At 29.0% G+C, this 22,909-nt stretch overlaps 2 protein-coding genes across 2 annotated transcripts; one reads left to right on the forward strand and one right to left on the reverse strand.

Annotated features, from left to right (window-relative positions):
• The first annotated feature begins 785 nt into the window (after nucleotides 1-785).
• Nucleotides 786-1,250, forward strand: LOC124930483. The gene has a single exon (XM_047470822.1). It carries the CDS (start codon nucleotides 786-788, stop codon nucleotides 1,248-1,250), a length of 465 nt encoding a protein of 154 aa, XP_047326778.1.
• Nucleotides 1,251-17,160: 15,910 nt separating this feature from the next.
• Nucleotides 17,161-18,686, reverse strand: LOC124932513 (probable WRKY transcription factor 53). The gene is made up of 2 exons (XM_047473159.1): nucleotides 17,979-18,686; nucleotides 17,161-17,885 (listed from the first exon to the last, which is right to left on the reverse strand). The coding sequence occupies exons 1-2, from the start codon at nucleotides 18,464-18,466 to the stop codon at nucleotides 17,309-17,311; spliced, it is 1,065 nt and encodes a 354-aa protein (XP_047329115.1). The 5' UTR covers nucleotides 18,467-18,686; the 3' UTR covers nucleotides 17,161-17,308.
• Nucleotides 18,687-22,909: the final 4,223 nt, after the last annotated feature.

A 22,909-nucleotide genomic window follows, 5' to 3' on the forward strand; every position in this document is an offset into this window, starting at 1 on the left:
CTTATGCCTAGTTTGATTCAGCTAATAATCATACATATAGAGAATTTTCTATAAAAAAAAATTGAGTGGATTAAAAATCTAAGAAAATAAAATTGTCAAACGACCGAATTATCAATCCAAACTCCTCAACCGAATTATCAATCCAAACTCCTCAACCGAATTATCAATCCAAACTCCTCATTGGAGCTTAACTGAGATTTAGACGTCATCTTCTAAACCTCACAATTTGAAACTATTTATTGTTAAATTATACGAAACAACATTTTATCTTTAACGGTTTAAAGTCGACATTAATTTATTAAAAAATCAGTGCAATATGATATAAATAGTAGTTGTTTAAATATAATGAAAACACATTAGTATTCACCTTATCATGAAATACACTTAAATCACAAACTAGATTAATCATTTAAGATATTACATTTATTTATTATTTTATTTTTGAATTAAGAACAACTAGCATCACCTAAAGTTATAATGCGCGTTTACAACTTGAAACGCTTTAAGTTGAAATAAATCCATAACTTTAAGACATTACATTACATTTATAAATATATAAATATATAACATTCTTAAATAATCTAAGCTAATTTAAAACAAAAAAAAATATATAAACTGAAACAATTAAACCTAAAACCTGAGAGAATAGCTGAATCAACCTAAAAACCTAATTTACCATACTCTCTCTCTCTCTCTCTCTCTTCATACAACTCAATAAATACGTTATTTCAAACAAGATAGATTTACAATCACAAATCTCTTAACCTTTCTCTCTCTCTCTAGAAATGGAAAAACCTACCAAATCGCTTGATCTTGATCGCAAAATGAAACCCGACAACAATGTTTGGGACACCGGCAGCGATCTTTACGATTCATTCGAACTTAAATCCTTCCAAAACAGTCTAAACTCAGCCATAACCGCTTCTAGAACCTTCTCCATGCCGCACTTATCAGAACGCCAACCGCCGCCGCCGCCGCCGCAACGTCATCATATCGCTCCAAAAGAACCGGCTAAAAAATCATCTTCGAAATTCTCTAAACCGTTTCAGAAGTTTGTCCGTACGATTTTCGGGTCAAGACAGAGATCTCGAGCCGGAGACGAAAACCGATTTTATGTTGTTTTGGATAAGTCAGGTGTTCTTACTACTATTCCCGAGGTTCATGAAACGGCTCCCGGTTTATCTGTGGTGGACCGGTCGGTGTCAGAGCGGTTCGGTCCCGGTTCTATTGGTATGATTTCATGTGCTTGAATTATTATTATATATGTGATAACCACTTAATAAATATAATTAGTTTGACATATGGATTAATTAATAAACTTAAACTTTATTAAGTATAGCTAGCTATAATGTCTAGCTTGTTCAATTGTTTAATCAAATTAATTTGGTTGTGTATTATTATTATTATATATATTATTTGTCATGAGTACAAATATACAATTAATAAAACATGTTTATATATGTTTGGAGTAATAATAATGTAACGATGTGTTGGATTAATTTATATTATTTTTTTAATTTAATATTTGTAGATTTGTTTAATTTAGTTTGATTTGATAGTTTATTTTACTAAAGATATTTGTGATTGTGTGTTTTATACGTAAGATTTTTAGAGAAATAAATTTATAAGTTTAATTCTCACTTAAAATATTATAAATTATTTTAATAAATAATTATTCTAAAAACAAAAAGGAAAGTATTTATATATAGTATTGGGAAATATTAGCTTTTAATCTTATAATATTTAACTTAATAGTATCTTTTTAAAAATAATATGTAACTTAATAGTACTATCAAAATGTCTTAGTTTTGTGTAGTGATGGAGTTTTATGTATTTTTATTTTTTTGCTAATATTTTTTTTTTGAAAAATAATAAAGAGATATATAGATTAAATTGATTAAAAAACAATAATTTAATTTTGTTGGTTAGATATATTTTTATAAGTTTAAAGGTAAAGAAATATATTTTTATTTTGATTTTATATATGTTAATGTATATGTTGTACCTTTTATCTGTCAAAATTAATTAGGAAAATAAAAAGAGTTCTAAATTATTATAAGAGTATATCTCATTTTGTGGTTAAAATTTTAATAAAAAATTTTCCTAAATAATAGAGTCTACATAATAAGAATGGGCAAGAGGTTTTTTTTTTAAATTATTTTAAGTGTTGACATATCTATATATATTTCAAAACCTTATTAATAAGGTCTCTTGACAATTGATGATTTGATATAATTTAGTTTAGCCAGTAATTATTTGATTTAAAATACTAAAAATGGTGAATAATAGTATAATATTTGTAACTTTGTTTGAAAATAAATGAAAATGAAGTGAACTTTATTGTCTAGCTAAATTAATATAAACTAGCCTATATTCTGTTTATGGCACGAGTAATAATATAAAAAATCGTGAAAAAAAATATTACCATAAAAATGTTTATGTGCAGGTCAACCCACAATCCGACCCAATGTGCAGGTCAACCCACAATCCGACCCAAGTATCCATTTACTCTCACATATATATCCAAATTAACCACAGTCTCGACCCGGCAATCCGAACACTTTAAAAATTAAGCATCATTAATTTTATATATATATATATATATATATATATATATATATATATATATATATATATATATATATATATATATAAAATTAATTAGTTAGTTAAAAAGTTGAACTTATATTGTTAAAATGTTTCGCGTTCATCAAACTTGGTGTTGAATTTAAAATATAAAGTGTTATTGGTTTAGTTGTTAAAAGGTTAAACATCATTATATATATAGATAAGATATTTGACAAAATAAAATTTAAATATTTTTATTTTTAAATCAAGATTCAATTTTAAATTTGGGTGTTTACCAATAAAATATTATAATATCAAATTAATCTAATTGTTTTTGAAAAAAAGTCAATAAATTTAGGTTTTAATTGGTATGGGGGCATGTTAATTAGCAGGAAATCATCCGATTATGCGGGGATTTGGTCAACTTTGAGAATCGAGTTTACATTATACGCCCTGTTTGATTAATATTGTTCTAATGTGAACGTGATTTAAAAATACAAAAAATCCTTTATTTATGTTATGGATGTTGAATTTGAAACAACTTATTTTATTTTAATATAAATTTAATTTCATAATTTTAAATTATTTTCATTGAAAATAATGTTATAATTAAGAGGGATTTGTTAAATTATATACAAAATAAATTATAATTTATTAAAATAATATTAATTTAAATGAAAAGATAATAAATATAAAAATCAAATATATTTGACGAAAACTCATAATCGTTTCAATTTTTTTAAATTAAAAATATTTTAAATGAAATAATTACAATTAAAAATTATTGATTATTTTTCACAAGAATACTCATTGTGTTTGTATTACTGTTATATATATATATATATTATTTTGCGTGTAGTTTTATATATAAAAAATTATTCTAAACTATACATAAAAACCATAATTATTTCAAGTAGGCATTGCAATGGATACCCTAACGTTGAGTAGTGAAATATCTGTTTCCGAACTTGATTTCTATTTCACTACACGACCCCGATAGGTACATATTTCTATTTATATCTTAATCCTTGTTTCGTTGGATATCCGATTCATGACAAATTTCTCATTATCCGATCAAATACCTATAAAATTGTAGATTTAAGAAGAAAAACGTAACCATATTATGAAAATTGACATTATATACTTAATATTTGGACATGTTTATGGTTACATTTATGGTAATTGGAAGTGTAGTTTGATACTATATAAATACTTTAAAAATATATTTTTAGTTCATGATAAATATAATTTTCTATTATTTATTTCCAAATCAAAATTTTTTAAAGTGCCTACTTACATGTAAAACATTCTTCTTAATTTTTATAATTTAGTGTTTACTCTAAAAATAAAAAGGTCAGCTTTAAATAAAAAAAATGTTGATTTAATTTATTTTCTTATAACATTTTCAAAACTAAATTGAAAAAAAAAATTAAAATAATTCTACGGTCTTATTTGAATACGATCATAAATACATTTATAACTATATTAAAAATTATAAAACTCAAAGAAAAAAGAAAAAACAAATTAATATCAATCCAATCAAGCTTAAAATCATTAACTAAAAAACTAATTTAAAGTTTAATTATCAAAATATATATAAAAAAATATAAATATTAGATTTATTTCAAATAATTAAAAAAACCAACAAAATTAAAAATGACAACAAATAAATTTTGTGATTTTTTAAAAAAAATAATGGAAGTAAACAAAAATTAGGTTTTAGGTTTGGGATCCCAAATTCTCTTTTTTTTTTCTTTTTTTTTTTTCTTTTTTTTGGTTAGTGCCCATCTCTGAATCTAATTTAAAATACCTAAATTTGATACACGTATGTATTGCCATCACTACTCTAAATAGTCGATTATTGTCCATGCTAGTAAAGAGTCTGGAGAAATGAAAAAAGGAAGCAGTTGAGAAATTGATTAAAGAAAAATCTTTAATATAAATATTATGAAAAAATATTTTATATTTTTTTATTTAATATAAATAAATATTTTTTATTTTATTTTAAAAATTAATATAATCTCATCATTATTTGGTGTAATACAAATTTGTATTGCGATTTTCTTACAAAATCAGCTTACGGTAGTCCAGTTACTCCAGTCCTAGATATTGAATAAATTGTTGGCCCAACAACTTAATGCTACCGGCCCACTATATTTACCAAAGTTTGGGCTTTAATGGTACTTACCATGTATACAAAATAAATAAATAAATTCTATCCTAAAATCCAATGGGTCAAAGTTTAACATTAATATAACCTTTTTATATTTGTTTATATTTAAAATTATAAAAAGAAAAATAATTTAGTATTTTTAATTAAGTGATTTATTTATTAAAGACAAAGATGTGATATTAGAGTTTAATTTTCTCAAATCAAAAAATTCAAATCTAACAAACTTCAAAATAAACTTAAACAACTCAATGGTATTATGTTCTTATATTTCATTTTTCAGATACTTTATCGTTAAGTTTCTGTAACGAGTGCGAATTTACATGTAGTGAGTTTAAACCCCAAAAATTTTAAGTGCATCATAGTTTTAATTTCTATGTACATATTTAGAACCAAACTAAGGGATCTATACTTTTAAATTTATACCTACTCTAACATTTTGTTAAATTACAACTTAAAAGTTTTGTTCATATATTGAATATTCTAACACTTTTTATCATTTGGCTAGGTAGAACATAATACAATCCTTTGAAATTGGGTTTCTCTTTTCTTGTTGCTAAGCTTAATGTGAAGTTTTTCATAACTAAATTATTCATCTTAAACTTATATTGTTATGTAATGTTTAACTATGTTAATATTATATGCTTAATGTCACGTCCCATTTTTATGGGGTGCAAACATCGAGCCACGAGGTGTACTTCCATGATATTCCAGAATGCAAGTCTATGTAATATGTGCTCAAGGGGCTTGTGCACAGATACGAGGGACCGTGTGGGGAATGTTTCAAGGAAGAGGTTGAAGAGTATCATGCCAAGGTCGAACCGAGGACGGCCACGAATAAGGTGGGGGAGTATGTCACGGCCCATTAGAGTCACGACCCAATCCCGGAGGATGTCGAGGCTCATTAAAGTCTTGGCCTGATAGTGCGCTAATCTTCTTAGCCAAGGAAAGGCCCAGTTACCTACGTGGGCCCAGCGAATCTTCTAATCAAGGAAGTGATTGGAAGATAATCTAATTTAAGGAAGGGATTGGAAGATATATTCTAATCAAGGAAAGGATTATAATATATATTCTAATTAAGGAAGAGATTACAAGGGATATTCTAAATTAGGTAGGGATATTCTTGTTATGGAAGGAATATCCTAAATTAGTGTAATTAAATTGTAATTAGAAGTAATTCCTAATTTAATACGTGTAAGTCCTATAAATACCCTGAAGGTATTCCATTGTAATTATCAATCATTCTTTCAATATATTCTTATTCTCAAGAGTTTTCTCTCTCTAAGTTTTTTCTTGCGTTTGAGTTCTTCTTGCATTGTGTTTAGAAAGGCTTTCTAAGCTAGAATCAGGGTCGATTTAGCTTAGTGCCGCACGGGTCGAATTTTAGCCCGTGACAAGTGGTATCAGAGCAAGGTTGTACTTCCGCATTCAAGCTGCAAGAAATGGATTCACGAACTACCGTCACTAAGGTTCCGACCGGCCAACATAAGGACAAGGGATCCAAGAGGGATAAGTCCATCGAGAGAGGTGCTGCCATGGAAGCGCGGGTGACCCGGCTTGAAGAAGGCATGAGCGATCACCAAGAAGCTCTCGAAGTGTTTAGCGCGGTGGCCGAGAAGGTGACGATGTTGGACGAGGGTGCTGAAAAGTTGGAGAATGAGTTAATGGGGATCATTAACGGTTCGAATCGTAGCATTCGTGACGAAGTGCTGGGTTCGGTTCGAGGGGAGGTTAATGACATCTGCCAGAAGGTGCTTGATCCAATCCGGGGAGAAGTCCATGCGATGGTCGAGACCCTCAAGAGGGAGATCTTGGGGAGGCTAGAATCGATGGAAAGGCGGATTGCGAGGAATGGAGGGGAACATAGAGGTGCGGCACCTCAACGGATGGATGTTCCTAAGCCAACTCCATTCAAAGGCTCGAGGAGTGCAAGGGAAGTGGAGGACTTCCTTTGGAACATGGAGAGGTACTTTCGGGCATCAAGCATACTTGATGATCGTGACAAGTTGGAGACGGCACCTTTCTTCCTACAAGAGATGGCGTTGCTGTGGTGGAGGAGGCGAGAAGGAGATATTGAACGAAGGACCTTGAGGATGGAAACGTGGGAAGACTTCAAGACCGAGTTCAAACGCCAATTCTTCCTAGAGAATGCCGAGTACGAGGCAAGGAAAAGGTTGAGTCAACTTGTGCACAAAGGGACCATCAAGGAGTATGTGAAGGAATTCCAGGAGTTGATGCTCGAGTTACCCAGTCTAACGAAACAGGAGGCACTGTTCGCGTTTGTTAACGGCCTAAAGACTTGGGCACAGTTGGAGCTGCAAAGGGTCAAGGTGCGGGACGTTTCCGAGGCAATAGCGGTTGCAGAAAGACTGATAGAGCTCAAAGTGTCTGTGGACAGGCCAAAGTTCATCAGGTATGATGAGGAAGAAGAGACTAAAATAGGATCCTTAAGACTGCTCAATGATGTGAAGACTAGTGTTGCGAAACCGGACAAGGGAACAAGGAGGGGCTCTTTGTTTGTGGAAGCTTGGATCGGGGAAAAACGCATCAAGGCACTAGTAGACACAGGGGCTACGCACAACTTCATGCGAGAAGGAGTAGCCAATGCGTTGGGTCTGCGGATCAGCCCAACAAGAGGGACGGTGAAGTCCTTCGATGTAGCCAAGCCGGTAAATGGGGAGGCTAGGAGAGTGCACACCAGGATCGGAGGCTGGAATGGGACAGTCTCATTTACCTTGGTCCCAATGGAAGACTACGACGTAGTGTTGGGACTAGAATGGTGCGACCAGGTACGCGCTTGCATAATGCCTTATTCCGATTCTTTAATCATTTTGGATCACGGGAAGACTAGCGTGATTCCAACAAGGAGAGAATCAGAGGGAATAAGCAGGTTCTCAGCGATGCGATTCGTTCGAGGTCCCAAACGTGGTAAAGAGACATTTGCCACTTTTGCCAAGATGGATGATGGGGATAGGTCCAAGGGAAAAGAGGAAGTACCCGAGGAAGTCCAAATAGCGTGTGTCGAAGCCTTCGAGGGGCTCAAGGCCAAAGACAACACACAACCATCAGATCCACAAGGTTTGGCCACAGGCAACGTGGGCCAAAGTCAGTCTGCCTTCACTCACACCAAGTCCGTGGGAAAGGAAGCAGGTTGTGCTCAGGCATATTCAGAGGGAGACACCGAGAATATGAAGAGAGAGGCAGATCTGAGAGGGTGTGCAGTTACGAAAGGGGACGATGGAAAGGGGGAAGTGGTCCCCGCAATTGTTGAAGTTTATGCGGTCTGTGCTCAAGGGGCTTGTGTGCAGATTCAAGGGACCGTGTTCAATCGAGAGATGTGTGGGAAACGTCTTATATCGGTTAAGACTGACGACCATAAGTGCACCCAATGCCGTGACGTGCAAGGGGGGGGGGGGGGAAGAGCGCCCAGGGGACGCCAGAAAGAAGATCACCATGCACCGGTCTAGGGTCGTGCCGAGGACGGCCACGACTTAGGTGGGGGAGTATGTCACGTCCCATTTTTATGGGGTGCAAATATCGAGCCACGAGGTGTACTTCCATGATATTCCAGAATGCAAGTCTATGTAATATGTGCTCAAGGGGCTTGTGCACAGATACGAGGGACCGTGTGGGGAATGTTTCAAGGAAGAGGTTGAAGAGTATCATGCCAAGGTCGAACCGAGGACGGCCACGAATAAGGTGGGGGAGTATGTCACGGCCCATTAGAGTCACGACCCAATCCCGGAGGATGTCGAGGCTCATTAAAGTCTTGGCCTGATAGTGCGCTAATCTTCTTAGCCAAGGAAAGGCCCAGTTACCTACGTGGGCCCAGCGAATCTTCTAATCAAGGAAGTGATTGGAAGATAATCTAATTTAAGGAAGGGATTGGAAGATATATTCTAATCAAGGAAAGGATTATAATATATATTCTAATTAAGGAAGAGATTACAAGGGATATTCTAAATTAGGTAGGGATATTCTTGTTATGGAAGGAATATCCTAAATTAGTGTAATTAAATTGTAATTAGAAGTAATTCCTAATTTAATACGTGTAAGTCCTATAAATACCCTGAAGGTATTCCATTGTAATTATCAATCATTCTTTCAATATATTCTTATTCTCAAGAGTTTTCTCTCTCTAAGTTTTTTCTTGCGTTTGAGTTCTTCTTGCATTGTGTTTAGAAAGGCTTTCTAAGCTAGAATCAGGGTCGATTTAGCTTAGTGCCGCACGGGTCGAATTTTAGCCCGTGACATTAAGCCCTTTCAAATTGAATATTGTTTTGTTGGTATATGTTACATTTTAATAAGACACTAAAACCTTCTAGTGTAGTTTTTTTTTAAAAATCAAACTTGTAACATTAAAAAATCATCTATTGTTACAAGTTTAGTTTAACGATTCAAATTTAGTTTAAATGTTATATCGCTTAATGATGTTTAGCTAGGTAGAGCTAAATTGAAATTGAGGTTTGTTTTAATTATTCCTACCCTTAAATATTGTAATTTATGAAATCAAACTATTTGGCTTAAAACACGATGTCCTTTTGAAATATTTAGGTTACCTTAATTAGTTGTTGGGGTCGTCGTCCATTCGCGTTTAGATCAAATCCCGAGTTATTTCAAAATAAAAAATGATAATATGATGGAAATAAATATTCTCACATTTATTGCTATTGCCAAAGTTTCCCAAATCAATAAAAAAAACTTTTTTTTAAGTGTATACAACACAACATTTAATTTTAAACCTTTTGAATTAAAAGATAAAAATAATACTCCCTATGTCCCTTCATAAGTTTATTTCTCTTTTCTTTCTCACAATAACATTACATTTGCTTTATTAGTCAATATATACCTTACATAACTATCCATACTTTTTTTTTATACCACAATTGTCACTCAATTAAACAATTAATACACACAATTAAAACCTTAAGTACTCACTCACTTACGGTCCCCACTCCCTCTCTCTACTCAATTGAAAGTCTCTTTTTTCTAAATATCATTTGTGCACGACATCTTCTCTATATATACCATCGACGAAGGGAAGTCCGATTCATATGTAATTCTCACTATTAGTGACATCGATTCGTTCTCGCATTTTTGGATTGAGCCAAAATCAATCGATTTCTTGCTCGATTAGTGGGTTCGCAAATGTGACATCTGCCAACAGTTTCTCATCGCTTTTGATCTGGGCGGGAAATATTTGCAGCGGGAGATAGTTGTATAGATTTTTGCACTCCCTCTGCCCATCATGGGTCCCTAAGAGTATGTCGGAGTCTTTATTACCTACATGGTCGGATTGGACGCCTAGTGGGTTCAACTCACTTTATTCATCGGATATGGAAAGTATTTCATCGATGGTGGTTGAATCAAAGACTTTGGCTCTAATATCCGTTAAATTGGACTCCCCTTCGTCGATGGTGGTTGAATCAGATTCGTTGACCATTGTACTGGACACCGATGCAATGGAGAAACATAGGTTAACTGTGGAAATTTTGGATATTTATTATCCTAACATTTTTTGGATCAGGTGATATCTGATTAAAATTATTTATTGTGAAATATATGATGCCTTAGACATATTTATGAATGAAATATGTGAGATTTTTTGGATGACTTATATATATATATGTGGGTTGGTGGGTTTATGACTGAAATCTGTGATGAAAATACTTATATCACCGTTATGTTTACAACTAAAATATACTCCATTATTTGGAGGTATTTTGTACCTATAAACATACAAAAATTGTTCTACATTCATAAAAAACTGACTTACCTTCATTGCTACTGCCCTTTCTTTATAAAATCTAACATACCTTCACAAAAATTGACATGTATATATCCTCCCTAGAGTGCACCCTCCATCTGATCAATAGTTGTGATGAGATCTTCCAGTCCATCTATCTCATTTGCTTCCATCAAATAGTCCATACATTCTTTTACTAAGTGTAGATTCACTTCTAGGGTATGTGGAAGCATGCCTGCCCTAAATTGTGAATATTTTTTTATGTGCAAGAGTTTGTAGTAGTTATGGCCTTTTGTTTTAATAATTTTCACCATGTAAACTTATAAACACATTATTGAGGGTAGTCTGTGATAGTTCATTAAATGATGTTTCAACTGTTATAATTATCCGATCAAGTGTAGGCTGATATTTGTACCTGCAATGCTCTAAACAATCTCAAATCATTAATGTTACTGCCAGGACTATTTGTAATTGAAATACAATGTGAATTTGTTGTAACTCTTTTCTTTTTCTTATTGATTACTATGTATGGGCATACATGCTTGTAGTTGATGCCTTGTCACTGCCCAAATAGCACTGATTGTTTGACGACTGTATCCATATTTTGAAGCTGCCTCTTTAAATTTGTCCCTTCGAGGTTTTCCTTCATTTTCCTGTCTTTCAAAAGAAACTGAGCAATTGAATTTCTGATTTCATCACTGGTGTTTGTCTTTGAATTTGGCATTTTTTGAGTGGTTAAATATGAATTTATTGCTGTAAAATGACTATTTATTAGTAAGTGATTTTTTTTTTTAAATTAAGAAAGAGATCTTTATGTATTTTAGAAATGAAAATTTGAGAGAAGTTTAATTCTTGCAATTTAATTTTAATCTTTAAGAGTAAATATATCTTTTGTTTTACTTTCACACTTTTTAACCATCCACTATATAATATTATTATTTCTTAGAAATTGTGCCCCTAAAAATATGACCGGAGTAATATACTAAATTGTATGTCATTGTGGTACTAATCTAAGAGTGAAATTTAGGGACGGTAATGCCAAAGAGAAGATCAATGTGTTTATCTTCCACGTCACACTCTATTTTAGATATTTTTTTTACTACAATTTACATTCGGTTCGATTTCGGAAAATCAATGTAGAGATGTGATATACCATATTCTCTACATATATTTTATTTTAATAAAATTTTATAAATGAATATATATATATATATATTAAAAATTTATATTATTATATACATAAAACTCTTATAATATATATATATATATATATATATATTTATAATGATATTATATATTTAATTATGTTTATTAAAATTAAAAAATTAAGAATAGATGTCCATCCACGATTACCTACGATCAAACTTGAAAAAAATACCAAAACAATTCAAATCCAAAATCAAGAGACTATATGATATTCACTTATCTTACACTTTTGTTATAAAGAAAAGTTAAAGATGTTATAAAGAAAAGTTAAAGATTTTGTTTGGGCCTTTTAATTAAAAAATGACCTAGGTTGATAACTTTTTTGGGCTAATTGTTTTTTTTATTTTACCTGAAATATTTTACTAAGAAATTAATATTAAAACATTGATAAATTTATATATATTTAAATTCATTTAAAAACACAGGCTTTCAAAATATTTTTTTTTAATAAAATTAGTTAGAAACACAAAATTATCATTTTGTTAAAAAACAAACAAAACTTTATTTTTGTAACATGGTTTAAATGTTTTAAAAAAAAACTTTTATTCTATTTTTTATTTAAAAGTATTTTATTTTATTTTATTTAATCATATCTTTCATAACAAATAAAAATAAATTCAATTTTTAGAAATAATTATACAAAATACTAATCGTATTCATCTATACTCTTCCATAACCATAAATGATTTGACTTGGTTATCTAAGATCAAGTTTTAAATAATTTGTTTGTCAATCAATAATAAATCAAAACATTAAATATATATAATTTTATTTTATTAAATATATATATGTGCCTAATATTATTATTTTTTTTTTAAATAATCAATCAATAAATAAATATATATATATATATATATATATATATATATATATATATATATATAAAGAAATGGGAGTGTTTTAAATATGAAACTAAACCTATTCTATACCTATAATAATGCTTAATATATAAGATTCGAGGTGACATATACGCCCTCCACGTTCATTCGTTTTTTATTATTATTATTATTTATTTTTTAAATTTGCGGGTTTTAGAGCTGGTAATATTTAACTATAAATGGTTCTTTAACTCACTCTAGGGATTGATTAGAGAGAAAAGCTCCTTGACGATGGATATTCTTTATTCAGATCAGAGTCGTCTTCTGTTGCTTTGAGCTTTTGGTTCGGGAGATGGAAACAATGCAAATCTCTAAACCATGTCCTTTCTTCAGATCAGCGACGATAAATCGCGTCCGATGTCTTCTGATTTGAGCTCTCTCTTTAATCTTCTTTTATATAAGTGAAGACTAAACTGCTTTTGAATTTGTTTTTGAATTAAAGAAGAATTTGAATTAAAGAAGAACTAACATGACACTCCATATGCACGGCCCTTCGCTTAAACTCAGAGTGTTTCCATATGAAATCGAACTTATGACATTTCTGTCTTATTCACTGAGCTTTCTATTTAGTTTTCTTTTATAATGGTGACGACTAAACTGTTTTCTAGTTTGAGCATTATGTTGTCTTTTGCTTTGAGATTTATGTTTAGTTTTCTTTTGTACATGTGACGATTAAATTGTCTTCTTTGAACTTTCTATTTAGTTTTCTTTTGTACAGGTGACGAATATGAATCCACGAATATGGGTAAGCCACCAATACCCAAAATAGCCGAGTGGCCTATCATTTAAGCTGTAAGATTGTAAGAGTTTGAGACTTTAATTAATTTAATATTTTATCTTTACCTTTTTATGTCATAAATGCAATCGTTAGTTTAAATGATAAAAATCATATATAATTTTAAACGTATTATATTTGATTAAAATTATAAATGTCAATAATGAAATAGATTATAATTGTTAAAATCATATTATCTTAAATTAGAATTATATATATATTATTCTATGGATGTATTAAATATGTAGGCACATTCCCCTTCCTTCTTATGAATAGGATAATATGATTAAACCTCCTTCAATCCATAACATCCATAATGTGTACATATACAAAAACATAAAATGACAATAAAATAAATGACATTACAAATAAAATTTTGCATTTACAAAATTATCTATATTGATTAAGATTGCACTTAAAAATCACCTATTTAATATATATATATATATATATATATTATATATATAATATTAATATTTTTTATTAAATATTTTAACCCTTCAAATCAAACCAACTTTATTCATTTTCATATCAATAAAACTGCCATATTAAAAATTCATTTATAATGATGAGGTATATATTAAATATTAAATATTAATTACATGTACAAACCTAAAATGAGAACAAAGTAAATAACATTATTTTCAACTTTAAATAAAATATTAGAATATGAAAAGTTTATAACTTTCTTTTATTAATAACTGATTACTTAACATCTAAATATATTTTAGATGTCTCTGTGTTGTTTATTATATGTAAATTTGAGAGGTGCTTTATATATTAAATTTTTATTAGGGTGTAATATTATCAACTTCGGACAATATTGTTGAAGAGATAATTTTTCGTTTTTTATCAAATAATTTGTTTTTCTATCGTTATTTAATATTTTAATGTCTTAATTAATTAATTGTTAAAAATACAAACAAATTTAGAGATGTAACTCAAATGACGATTAATTATGACATAAGATTTTTTTTTTTTTTTATTCTATATTTTTTAATTTTATTTTATTCAAGCGGTATTTTATTAATATACATCACGTGTCAATTTAATTCAACATGTATTATTTTTTTTATAATATATGATTGGATTTCAAATTTATTTTTAATTATAGATGGTTCAATATATTTTTTTTAATATTTTATTATTTTTTTTATAATATATGATTGGATTTCAAATTTATTTTTAATTATAGATGGTTCAATATATTTTTTTTAAATATTTTAGAACATAAATCATGGTGAGTAATTTTTACCGTTTAAATTTTTATTTTTATTTTATCTTTCATAGTATTAAATTAAATCAAACCAATTATACAATTAATTGTCAACAAGGTGGAGACAAACTGTATTGTAAGTTCTTTTGTATGTTTATTATTATTATAAAAACGAGCATGAAAGTTCAAGATTTCAAATATTTGATTTTAAAAAACGTCATATTAATAACTTTGGAAAGAACATAGATATTTATATTCATGATATAATTCACTACAATATAATAAGATAGAAACTCAAGTATTCATTCTCTTATATATATATACATTTTAATCAAAACTTCTCAACTCGAACTCACTCATTAGATCTCAGTTATACTATCACACGGGATAATGCAAAAATGTGAAACATGAATTCAATCTCATACTTCAGACAAAGGCTAACCTATCTCATTTGAAAATTTCATTCATTTTAGGTTAATAAATCTATATCATTTGAATATTTATTAGTTTTGTATAAAAATAAAAATAAAAGAAATATATATAATATTATTTTGAATTATATTTTAGGCTCAATTGCTATATTGGACTCTATTAATCGACCAGAGCTTTAAATTGTATCACATGATATTTGAATTATCAAAACTAGGAAAATTCCCATGCGATTGCACACGGATAAAAATATAAAAAATATAAAAAAATAATAATATTTATTCAATATTTAAATTTTTAATAAATCACGAAAAAATTAATATTTAAATTTTTAATAAATCACGAATAATATATTAAAATAAAATAAAAATAACACTCTCGTCTAATTAGTTATATATTAGTTATATATATATATTAATTATATATATATATATATATATATATATATATTAGTTAAAAAGTTAAACTTATATTGTTAAAATGTCTCACGTTCATTAAATTTGGTGTTAATTTAAAATATAAATTGTTATTAGCCTTGTTGATTAAAGGGTTGTACGTTGTAAGTTGAAACCCTACTTAATTTTATTTTTAGGATTTAGGGTTTCATCTAATTTGGTGTTGAATCTAAAATATAAAGTGTTATTAGCCTAGTTGGTTAAAGAGTTGTACTTGTTTTGTTAAGTTGCGAGTTCGAAACATAATATAGAATTTTAAATTTTATTTTAATCCGTTTTAAGGTTTATGGGCAGGTCAACCCACAATCCGACCTATGTATCAATTTACTCTCACATATATATCCAAATTAAGAACTTATATTGTTTAAATATCTCGTGTTTTTCTAATTTGGTGTTGAATTTTAAATATAAAATGTTATTAGCTTAGTTGGTCAAAGGGTTGTACTTGTTTTGTTAGGTTGCTAAATTTTATTTTAAACTATTTAAGTTTATGGACGGGTCAACCATAATCCGACCAAAATATTCATTTACCCTAACATATATATTCAAATTAACCACGTATACATCATTATATATATTTTAAACGTTAGAATAATTGAAAATTTGTAATATTCCATTTATATAAAACGTTAGATTTATAACTGCTTTTTTTTTTTCTTTTATAAACTAAAATTGTAATATTCCATTTATATAATCATTCAAAATTCTAGCTTAAATTCGTAAATTCGATTCAAAATTGAGTATCTATTTATTACTAAGAACTCGGCTGATTATAAAATGCGAAATCGGTTCAATTATTTAGGGTTTTGTCTGCACCTTCCAAACTGCTTCTCGATTCATCCTATCTCCTCTCAATCAATCTTCTCTTCATTAGAGAACTCGAAAACGATTGTGAACTGCAGATTTTCTGCCCGTTGATCCATAACGTACCAGTGAGTTCTAAATCTAATCTATTTCTTCAACCCTAAATCTAATGCTTATTTCTTTGGGAATTAATTCGTATATGTTCTTGGTTCGTAACATTGAAATACGAATTTGAGATATCCGATTCTGAATCATTGAACTATTTTTTCTATGCTTTTATACAAATAATTAGCAGGGTATATGTTCTTCAAACGACTCCTGCCGACTGACTATCCAACAATTTGATTAGCCTGAATTTTGTTCATCTCTTCATCTTTATAAACAGGCGTATCCCAATTTGTAGTGACATTTGTATCAGATTAAAGTGAAATTCCACCCTGATCAATTAACACAATAATCTGATTTTTGTTTGGAAATTACATCTATCAAATAGATTACCCCTGAAATTTGTTCAGTTTGCAGATCCTTTTAAGAAGAATCTTGTAAGATTTCAATGAGCATTTCAATTATTTGTATTTATTTAGTAAATTTGAATATCTGAGTTTTCTTATAATAAACCGCCCAATTATATATCGGTTAGGATTCTATATTTATATTGGGACTATTACTTTAGAAAGTGAAAGTATTTTTCTTTAGAGCATCGCTTCCAATCCAATTTTGTATTCGATAGGGTTTCAAGAGACCGAGTGCTATATAAATTAGTGGCATAACCCTTGAATGTTATGACGTAATTTTGTTTTGATCTCCTTAATAATATTCATCCGTGACTTTCTTTGTCGTTTTTTTATTCGATATCTTTCGCAATCCGTTCTCAAGGTAGTTAAATCTAGGTCAAAATAAAGTGAGATAAGAGTAGAGCAATTCTAAGATATCATAAGAACTTAAATTATATTGAATCTACAAATAATAATATGATACAGAAGCAGAGGAGCAAAATCCTCCTTATTTGATATGCAACTCTCTCAATTGTGTCAAATCATATTTCAACTTTCCAATTACAATCATCTGAAAAACCCAGAATGATCAAACTCAAAATCATCAAGACCAATTCTGTCAATGGAGAAATCTAAGCCTACCACAGGCGAATTGCTAACGGAGGAATTGTTTGAGATATCATTAACAGCTCCAAATCCATTCCTTTCACTTGAATTATCCGAGAAGAAGTAGTTCGAATCTGAATTGGCTGGTGACAGAAACTTTGGCGAATACCCACCTAACAGATTGTCATCAAAGAAGGTAGAGAATGTGTAATCGAGTGATATTTGATCAAATGATGTCGAAGGGAAATCAGATGGGATCGTGTGATCGTTATCGTTGTTGGTATCAACTCTTAAGTTTTTTCTTAAATTCAATAACATTTCATTGTCATGATTATTATTATTGGGTTGTTTGTTGATTTGTTTTTGAGGTGTTCTTGGGGAATTTGAAGAAGAAGAAGATTGAAATGAGTTCCTCATGGTGCAGGTATGTTTTCCTTTATAATTGATTTCAAATAAAGTTGGATCTTCATCTGATCTTTGCACTTGTTTTGTTGCCCAACAGTTTTGAACATTTCTGTATGTGCATCTGTAGTAGCTTCTGCAAACACAAACATTAAAAAAAATTCAATCTTTACTATTTATTAATATGTTTTTATCAATTGGATTAGTGATTGTTGTTATGATAACTAACCTGGGATATTTAGCTCCAAGAATATCCTTCTGGCCATACTTTCTCCAACTATGGCCATCTTCACAAGGGCTTTCAAGGCCATTTTCAGATCGAATGGTAACATTATTAGTCCAATTGGATGATGCCTTTCTTTTTCTAGAGACAATTGCCGAAGAAGGAGGAGACTTTGGAAGATCCTCCTCCACCACCAGTCGAGGGCTGATCTCCGGGGAAGAAGATGACTCAAGAAGAGAAGGTGGTGGTGGTGGTGGTGGTGGTGTTGGTGGGCTAATCTTGTTGTTGTTGTTCTTTCGCCATTGTAGGATAAACAAGGCGTTGTCATAAGAAGAGAGGATTCTTTGAAGTAGTAACTGTTGAGACCCATTTGCAATTGAAGAAGAAGATGATGATGGTAAATTGAGATGGAGATTAAGCTGGTTAGCTAATTCCATTCCTTGTTTGAGCTCACTTATGAGTGCTGTATGATCCCATTTACATTCATTCTCCATTTTTTATGATGAATGGGAGAGAGATTGAGATGATGATGATGATGAAGATGATGAATGAATTTGAAAATGAAAAACCCATTTGAATTTAAAGGAGGGTTCGAGGAATTGGATATGGTGAGAGAGAAAAGATGTGGGGGTGGAATTTCAAGTTTGACTGAGAAACCGAGTTATTCAGCTTAGACCGGTCTTTGGTCATCTAGAAGAAGGATCTATCACTAGTGTGTGTGTGTGAGAGAGAGAGAGAGTGTAGTGTGGAAAGTCCACAGCTGACTGATTCAAACTCTCTTTTTTGTGATACAAATAATATATATAATTTGATGGATGAAAATCTTGAGTGGTGTAGTTTTTAGGTTAAATTTTCTGAATAGATATTTGGTTATTTAGAATTTAATATGTTTATAAACTATATTTATTATTGTTATAAAGAAAAAGTTAATGGGAGTGCTCTCAATATAATCATAATTTAAATAAATTATTAGAGAAGGATTAAAAAAATCATTATTATAATTTTATATACATTATTAATATACATAATTATTTAAATAATAATGAGTTAAGAACTTATATTTTCGAAAAATTAATATCAACTATTTAAGTGCCTTACTAATATTTGTTATCTCTAAGTATTTTAGACTCAATAATAATTATCAACCTCTTAATTCTCATTTCGATCAATAACTAAGTATTTAATTTACATATTAATATCAATTATTTCCTTATCGGTCGTGACCTCCCAAACCTTTTGCACTCAATCATCACATTATCTTACTCTCATTTCGACTAAGTAATAATCTCATTCATGTACCAATATACACTTGTTCTCCAATTGAACTTCATTACTAATTTTATGACCTTACCTCGAGCATTTTCCACTCAATCATTTTATTATTATCGATATCTTACTCTGACTCCTCAGGTCAACTAACAATCTCATTCATGTTTCAATAATAATTTTGTCTTTAATCTACCTCATATTACTAATCTAATAACATCACTTCGATTAATCAACCATCTTATATTCACATATTTAACAATCATTACTCTTTCATATAAATATAAATTATCCGTCTTTATTATGTACTATACACATTTTAATCATTAGACTTCTTAAATTTATTAATTTAAATTTATAATTGAATATATAAATATATAATTATCTGACTAATAACTCAAAATAAATCACCTAAATCATATTAAAAAGAAAATTAATATTTTAATACTACAAAAATAATTACACTAAATTAATAAAAAAATAAATAAAAATGTCTATTGAGAATCGAACGTGACATTTTGTTATCAATCGATCCCTTATTATTAATTTCATGACCTCACTTCTTCGAGTATTTTTCACTCAATCGTCTTATTATTATCAACATTCTATTCTCATTTCGATCAACTAATTAACAATCTCATTTACATTTCAATATTCTTTGTTCTTTAATCAAACTTCGTATTACTAATCGCATTACCTCACTTTCATTAATGAACAATACTCTTTTGTTATGTACTATAACATTTTTAACAGTTAGTTCTCTTAAATTTGTTAATTTAAATTTATAATTTTGTGTATAAATATATAATTGATAGGATTAAAAATTCAAAATAAATCATTAAAATTATATTAAAAAGAAAATTCATACTCTAATGCTAAAAAAAATACACCAAATTAATAAAATAATAAATAAATTTTTTTACAGATTTATCGACATATATTTATAAAATATTTAATTAAATTTAAAATATAAAAATTAAATGAGTTAGTCTTGTGCACTTTTCATATAGATAGTAAGTTCAATATATATATATATATATATATATATATATATAATTATTTTAAAAATTAACTTGAACTTTTAATAAATTGAAATTATTTGATTTTAATAATTACTATCACATTTGAAATTTTGTATCATTTTAATTAAATATTCTGTATTATTTTAAAAGTTAATTATTTTTATTATATCTTTATATAATTTAAATAAATCATTTAACTTGAACAAGTTAAATATATATTATAATAATAATAATATAAAATTTATTTGATTAGTAGTTATTTAGTTTATTTAAATATTTAAAATGCTCATATTATTTAACATTTAAAAATATTATAAGAATAAAATAAGAGTAAAAATTATATATAAAGTAATTTTAAATAATGCACATCAAAACAGGTGTTGAGTATAAAATCAGGTATCAAATCTCCTTTTCATAAACAATTTATATCCCTATTTTACTTTCAAAACTTTTAGATTTGTCAAAGTGTAAGTTGTGTGTCTAATTAAAATAGATAATCATATTTAAGAATTATATGTTGGGATTTTTAGGATCATTTGTATAATAAATAATTATGAATATGTCATATTTAATATAAGCCAAAATAATGTGATCTAATGTGAATTTAAGTTTATGCTTTAGGAGTGTATTTGTTATGAATATAAAGTGAGGATACTTAAGTGACATTTCTAATTTTATGAAGGGCTAAATTAGAAATTGTCAAACCATAATAACTAATTTATTGTTGGTCATATGTAATGGTAAATTGGTAATAGTTCCCATTTGAAGTAATGTCAATTCTCCTTTGCGTCTCCATCAACAGAGAGAGAAATCTATTGACTTACTCATCAAATGGAAGAACCATTCCATATAAAGAAAGTCTAAAGATAGAGAGATTAAATACTTTTTCTATTACAAGGAAAGAGAAGATTCATGCAATCAAATTAAGGTACATGCAATCAAATTAAGATACGCTTCCGTCGCATTCAGATTTTAATTTCTCACACATTAAATTATGATCTAATTAAGATAATTCTAGCTTAAACCGCATAAATTAGTTGAGCGAAACTCACGTTTTAAAATAAAACATAAAGAGATTTAAATACCCATGATATTTAAGATTTGATCTACTTTAAAAATATTATTATTTATTTAAAATAAATTGAGATTTAAAGCAAAATAAAGACGTGTAGTATATGCTAGCGTACGGATGTCCCAGATTCCAAATTGCTGACCAATTCAAAATTGGAAATACTGCTTATCTGTGTGTCCCTTTCCCTATTGTTTGTTAATTTTATTTATTTTATTTTTTAAATAATAAATTCAAATTTAAGTATACAAATATTTATTATTATGAAAGGAGAGTAAATAAATACTTAACTTTATTAAAATTAAGAAGGTTTCGTAAAATACACACAAATACAAATATATATAAAAAAAAAATTATAATAATAATATGTATTAATTTAATGTTTAATTTTTTTAATAAATCATAAATAATATATTAAAATAAAAAATAAAACACTTTAATTCTACATTTTATTCACTTCAGAAAATCAACTCATCTTCTCACATATCTCGTCATATATTTTTTCTTAATGAACCTCTCATCTCGTGACCTTACACTTTCACTTTGGTAAAACCAATATCTCAAACATTATTAATCTCTTTTTCATCCTCACTTTAACTCATCAATGCTCAATCGACATCTAATATCGTGACCTTAAAACACTCATATGATCAATCATCTTATTCCACAATTTATCTACCAATTCAAATCGGACTTCTGATCTTGTGACTTTAACTTTCACTTTGGTCAAACAAATAATCTTCTTGCATATTTTAACTAGAAATATCAATTTATTTCTCAATTAACATTTATCTCTTTACCTTACTTTCACTTTGACTAATCAAAAACCATCTCATTCTATATTTATCCACCAATCATAATCGACATCTATTCTCTCGAAGACCTTACATTTACTTCATCAAACAACTCATATTCTCACATATTTTATAATATATAACCCGACATTCTTATCCTCACTTCGGCTAACCATACATTTAATTCCACAATTATCTACCCCAATTGACCTCTCATCTCGTTATCTTACTTTCACTTTGACTATTTAACCATCTCATTCCACATTTATCCAATAATTCATAATTGACCTTTCATCTCGAGACCTTGTTTTCACATCGTCAAACAACTCATCTCCTAACATATTTTACAATAATACAATCCGACATTATTTATCCTCAATTCGACTAATCATCCATCTCATTCCACATTTATTCACCTCAATAATCGACCTCTCATATGTGACCTTACACTTTCACTTCCGTCAAATCAACCATCTCCAACATCACATATCTCTTTTACTCTTCTCTTTAGTCATCAATCCCCAATTGACCTCTTATCTCATGACTCATCTCCTCTCATATTTTATAATATACAACCTGACTTTTTTATCCTCATTTCGGATAACTAGCTATCTCATTTCATATTTATCCACACCTTAATCAACATCTCATATTGTGTGACCTTACACAATTTTATTTCGGTCAAATCAACAATCTTCAATGTTACCAATCTCGTTTACCCTCACTTTGACCCATCAATTTCCCAATCGACCTCTCATAGTGTGACCTTACTTACATCGATTAATC

Source organism: Impatiens glandulifera, chromosome 3 (assembly GCF_907164915.1).
Source record: "Impatiens glandulifera chromosome 3, dImpGla2.1, whole genome shotgun sequence".
Classification (NCBI taxonomy): domain Eukaryota; kingdom Viridiplantae; phylum Streptophyta; class Magnoliopsida; order Ericales; family Balsaminaceae; genus Impatiens; species Impatiens glandulifera.

What these genes read in the sequence shown, in the direction of transcription:
- LOC124930483 (XM_047470822.1), top strand. Translation starts at nt 786, where the DNA reads ATGGAAAAACCTACCAAATCGCTTGATCTTGATCGCAAAATGAAACCC.
- LOC124932513 (XM_047473159.1), bottom strand. Translation starts at nt 18,466, where the DNA reads ATGGAGAATGAATGTAAATGGGATCATACAGCACTCATAAGTGAGCTC. An exon ending in CTTGGAGCTAAATATCCCAG is followed by an intron (nt 17,886 to 17,978) that starts GTTAGTTATCAT and finishes TTGTGTTTGCAG; the next exon opens with AAGCTACTACAGATGCACAT.